The following is a 5,838-nucleotide window of genomic DNA, read 5'->3' as shown; positions in this document are numbered from 1 at the left end:
AAAATATTATATTGGAAAATTAGAAACTAGTACTTCAACATGTTGCATAAGCAAGAAGCTTATTATTATCTGTAAAGAAGAAGAAATCATCATCAATTTGATTCGAGCTCTGCTATTAGTGTCCTAAATATTATCCTTATAGTACGAGGCTTTGCATGTATTTTTAACCATTTGCTGTAACACAGGTATTTGATGCGATGGAGCAGGTTTGAACATGGAATGCTATGATTTCTTCCAGCTTGTGCGTGTGCCAAGCTTGTCGAATTCGGGTTCTAATTGTTTGAAGCAATGTCACATGAATTCAGACTTGATCTACTACAATGAAACATTATGGTTGTGTGGTTGATCCACTACAGGAAGCTTACGACTTCATAAAGAAGATGCCTTTATTTTTTTAAGCTGATGCTACTGTCTTGGGTGCTTGTAGACTTGGTGGAGCTATTGAGTTGGGAAATGAAGTAGCACAACTATTGCTTGAGTCGCAACAGAATCATTCTGGGCGTTATGTTGGCGCAGAGAGGTGGGAAAAAGCAATGTTAGATCCTGGAATACACAAGGTGATAACTGCATCAGCTTTTATTTGTAAAATGTCGATGAGCCTGCATCGTGCTGAAATCATGACTCATCAAATTAAGTGATTCTTCTGGATTTCTTCCTAAATGTGATATCTCTGCTAGGATTTAAACCTTAGTATCCAAGGTTGTTTCTCCAACTTTTCAACTGCTACACCAACTCTATTGTAGTCGTCGTTATTCAAGTTATTATATATTGATCAATATCATTGAATACTTTTTCCATTTAAAAGTACACGAGAATTTGGAACTGTTTTAGGATTTTTAATGTGCTTTCTACTGTTATTTCAAAATATTTGCTCTACTGGTGTTTCCCTTTTGATCTCATTGCATTCTATGAAAGTCTATGTTTTTTACTCACAATTGAATATGCTGAATTTGTTTCTACATACTACAGATAAGTGAAATCAAATTATGTTGAGTCATAACGGAAGAAAACTCATGTCTTTATTCAAAGGGTAACAAACACTTCATGAAACATCACAAACTATGAAGTAGACTTGAATCCCAGCAATTCAGTAGACTTGAATCCCAGCAATTCAGTGGACTTGAATCCTGCAATTTCCAAAAATGAAGAATTAAAGTTAAAAGCTTTAAGGATGTAGAAAATGTAATCTTCTAAAGGAATAAGATCAAGTAGAATACCCGGAGGTTACACACTAATATTTTTTCTTGTGCCTTTTCATTCTCGTAATAATTCTGTGTTCCAATTCTACATCCATCCTCAAAAACCATGCTGGATATTGAGTTGACAGCATTATGTATATTACCGACAGTCCAATAATTAGACCACAACCATAACCCATGAGAACCGCCTGCCAACTGATCATTGGTGAATCTCCTCCTTCTTGATCTAGCTCAACTGGAGTTGTCGTTTGTGCTATCCCATCATCACCACCACAATCCTTTGAGAGTGGAAATCCACGTAACCCATCATTCCCTTGGTATGAGCTATTCTCAAACGTATCAAATTGTTTTCCTTTGGGGATGCATCCAACAAGATGATTGTGAGATAGATTTAAGACTGCAAGAAATGTGAGGGATGCAAGTTGTTGTGGAATTTCTCCACTGATTTTGTTGGATGAGAGATCCAATGATTCAATTACAGATAACTGGTGCAGTGATGCTGGTATAATACCTTCCAAGTGATTATGCGATAAGTTCAATGTGCGAAGCCCAATGAGATCTCCAATAATGCTTGGGATATGACCTTCAAATCTATTCCTTGAGAGATCGATAATTATTTCTGTAGTCAAAACTTGAGGAAGCTCAAGATCCAGCCCCTTTGTCGTCACTATAAAGGAATTTGTGTAATAAATTGAAGACATATCTGCTACATACTCTCGGGTTCCACTGCTCTCACTAATTATTTTCATGGCTTCAAAATACTCAAAAAGGCTCACTGGTAAATCTCCACTAAATCCATTGGATGAGAGATCTATGATTCGAATTTGAGGAAACTTGTAAGTCGATGAATCTTTTATAGGGCCAAAGAACTTATTTGATCTCAGTCTTAGAATCTTCAGATTCGGTAGGGCTCTCAACCATTTAGGAAATGTGTCATTCAACTCATTGTTACCTAAATCAAGAACTTCCAAATATGTGCAATTGATCAATGATTGCGGGACTTTCCCCTCTAGCTTATTCCCATCAAATTTAATGACTATAAATTTGTTTCCTATACTAAAAGTAGTATTTATTGTCCCGCTAAGACTATTGTTGCTTAAATCCAAAACCCAAAGTCCACTCATCTCACCCAAACATAGTGGGATTGTTCCCTCCAAATTATTGCTGCCCAAATCTAGCACTTGTAGTGTATTCAGATTGCAGATGGTTGAAGCGATCTGTCCACTGAGATTATTGTGCGAAAGGACAAGAGAATATAGATCACGCTGGTTTAGGAGTGACTTTGGAATAGGACCTTGCAACTGATTTTGTTCTAGAGAAACTCGATCCAATGTTTTAGACTTGAACTCCTGAATGTTTCCACTGAAATGGTTATCACTCAACTCTAACCATTCAAGTGAAGGGAGGGAGAATATCCAGGAAGGTATAGTCCCATTCAAGTGGTTTGATGACAATCTGAGTGATTGTACGTTTTGCATACCACTTACATTGGAAGGAATTGAACCAGTTAAGGAATTGGATGAAAAATCTAAGAATTGAAGTTGCGTCAAGCTTCTGTTAAAGGATAAAAACTCAAGTTGGTCATCAAAGTTGTTATTTCCAAGTGATAACTCCCTGAGCTTCCCAAATCTAAAGAAATCAGAAATTGGTCCTTCAAGATGGTTATGACCAAGGTTCAAAAGCTCTATGTTGGTGAGATTCCATAGAGGTTTAGGAATAGAGCCTGAGAGATTACAAGAAAACAAATCTAATATACGCAGTGAAGTTAGATGACCAAATGATTCAGGTATCCTACCAGTAGCATTCACACTATAGAGAACTAACTCCATGAGTGATGCACTGCTATTCCATTTGGTTGTGGGAAACCTAACAGTGAGCTGGGGATTGGATGATAAATCAAGAGATTCCAAGTTGGAAAGGTGGAAAACACTTTCAGGCAATATCCCGTATATCTGCATGTCTGAAAGTCGTAGATTTGTTAAATAAGAAGAGAAATTCAGAGGAATGGTGGAAGAGATGTTCACAGAGCTAAGGCGGAGCTCTCTTAATTGGGTTAAGTTCTTGAGGAGCAGTTCAAAATTGTGAGGTTCGAATCTAAGCTCATCTGTATCACTCGCGATATGAAGAACGTGTAATTTAGAAAGACGAGAGATTTCTGCTGGTATTAGACCTGTAAAACTTGAATACGACAAATCAAGATGAGTCAAACTAGAAAGCTCACCAAATTTAGGTGAAATGAGCGACCCTGAAAAATTATTATTAGACAAATCAAGCCTTTTGAGATTGGAGAGTTGAAAGAGACTACAGTTGGAATGAAACTTCCCTTGAAGTTGGCTGCTACTGAGATCAAGCTCAATCACTTGTCCTGTCGTCTCGTTACACTTAACTCCACCCCATGAACAACAATCTGTGCTCCTATTCCATTTAGCACTTTTAGGATAATAATCAATATAAGAAGCATCAAGATTTATAGTAAACGTGTTTTTGAATTGAAGAAGAGCAAGGGCTTGATCATTGGGGCACAAATGAGGTAAAGATGAGGAGAAAACAAGTTGACACAGAAACGCGTATAGCAGAAACAATGCAAGTTTTTCAATGCCCATTTTCGCGCCTTAAAATATATATCAAAATTACTAAGTTATTCAATTCTTGCTTTGTGTCTCTATTCAATTATTCTGATGAGGTTTATATAGCACATAGCAAAAGGCAATTTTCTATGGTGATGTGCCAATGAAAAAGAAAAGTCTATAAGAGTATTTGTTGGTGCATAAACCTTGACCAAAACATTTTCCAATTTGGTTTGGTCATATGCACAAAGGTTACTTTTTCTTTGGGAAAAAAAGTCTAATATACCCCACAACTTTGCGATTTAGAGTTGATATACCCTGTTACAAAAGTGACTCACATCTGCCCCTACCTTTTTATCGAATGGTAGTGAAAACATTAATGTTAAATTATTATTTTATTTTTTTTAAAAAAAAGAATTATGTAGATATATATGATCCTTCTAGCAAAATTCAGAGTATATTTGATCTTTCTCACACATGATTTTTTTTACTTCTTTGATTTAATGTGTAATTTGAGTTTTTAATATCTCCCTTATAGATCTATTTGCTTATCATTGTTTGAGTCTCTTATTCTTATTTAATTTTTTTTCCTTTCATTTTTACTGTAAAAATATGAGAATAGAAAAGAGAAAATGTGAATGGAAAATGAAAAAAAAAGATAGAAAAAAATTGAAAACTATTTGTGTCTATAAAAAATAAATAAATTGGGAAATCTATGATAAATTTTACAAGTAAATGAGTGAGAAATAAATTTTCCCATTAAGATAATAAATCCAAAAAAAATAAAAATCAAATTAAAATAAATTTATAATTAGATTTTCACTTCCGTTAGAGCAAATGTGAGCCACTTTGGTAATGATAGTTATATCAACTCTACATTGCAAAGGTAAAAATTCACAAAAGTTTTAATTTGTTGGGATAAGTGTATTGCTTAGTGTATAGACCTTGACAACAATATATCAAGTAAAAAATATCCATTTTTTATTAAATAACAATATCATGCTCAATTAAGGTTACCAAAATTAATTGGCTTTAAATGATGTGATGGTATAATATCTACGAAATATGTGAAAATGTGCGGGATGTTTTGTGTACACCGAACTCCCAAAATGAAAGGCGTTTTAATCACGAATATTATGTCATTCATTCAAAAAGAACAAACACTTTATGGAACCTACCATTCCCAAAAAATAAAGAATTAAGTAAAACATTTAAGGTAATAAACACTTGTAATTAAAATAATGAGAAAAATCTCAATTCAATGCACAAGTCATAGCACAAAAATCCAAATGTAATAATACAAATTTTTTGTCAGTTGTAATAATACAATTTTGTTTTGATTCATCACAATCTCAACTTTCTGCAAGTAATCCTAACCCAGCTATAACGCAGTGCAGAATATTGCACCTTGAGAATATTATCTTCGTCCAGATTATTACGCAATGTGGAATAATGCACCTTGAGAATATTAATTTTTTTTTTTGGTTTTCCATCTGGTGGTGTTTGGTACACACATTGAAGCCTGACTATTTTAAATTCGTGTCGTGCACTATATAGGGCCCCATTATCGGAAGGGGAGGGGGAGCGCTCTCTATAAGTTGAAAAATTTAAGTTAAAAGTTTGATTACGAAAATACCCTTAATCTATTAATTTGTTTTCTTAAAATCATTTTAAAAAAAATACGTTTTCATTTAAAATCAACTCCATAACTGCAGCTCTTCATTTTCATAACTTATATCAATAATATTTATTAATATTGCTGCTTTAACTCACACATTCAAATAATATTTTAGGAAAAAGTGACAAGTAAAAGTGAATGGAGGGAGTAGCTATCAAACGAGCCCTAAAAGCAGGACAAAGTAGACTTTGAGTCTTTGTCCCTCAGTTTCCAGCTTTGGGACCAACTTTTAATTTGGTTTAGACATATTCCAATCCAGTCAACCCTCTATAAATGAAAGTAAACATACATGACGACTATGGAGACATTATATTGATTGAATTTTTTTGTTGATATTTCCAACTATCTATACCGGGGCGAATTTACGTAGGAAAGTGAGAGTGATATGACATTT

At 34.3% G+C, this 5,838-nt stretch overlaps 1 protein-coding gene across 1 annotated transcript; it reads right to left on the bottom strand.

Moving 5' to 3' along the window:
* Positions 1-948: 948 nt before the first annotated feature.
* On the bottom strand, positions 949-3,837 carry LOC125870884 (receptor-like protein Cf-9). The gene is made up of 2 exons (XM_049551437.1): positions 1,218-3,837; positions 949-1,127 (listed from the first exon to the last, which is right to left on the bottom strand). Exon 1 carries the CDS (start codon positions 3,800-3,802, stop codon positions 1,232-1,234), a length of 2,571 nt encoding a protein of 856 aa, XP_049407394.1. The 5' UTR covers positions 3,803-3,837; the 3' UTR covers positions 949-1,127; positions 1,218-1,231.
* Positions 3,838-5,838: the final 2,001 nt, after the last annotated feature.

This window comes from Solanum stenotomum, chromosome 1 (genome assembly GCF_019186545.1).
Source record: "Solanum stenotomum isolate F172 chromosome 1, ASM1918654v1, whole genome shotgun sequence".
In the NCBI taxonomy this organism is placed as follows: Eukaryota; Viridiplantae; Streptophyta; class Magnoliopsida; order Solanales; family Solanaceae; genus Solanum; species Solanum stenotomum.
Note: the sequence above shows the minus strand (reverse complement) of the source record. Positions and strands in the feature narration are given on the sequence as shown.

Bases quoted from the DNA above. Each gene is read 5' to 3' on its own strand.
- LOC125870884 (XM_049551437.1), bottom strand. From the start codon at position 3,802: ATGGGCATTGAAAAACTTGCATTGTTTCTGCTATACGCGTTTCTGTGT.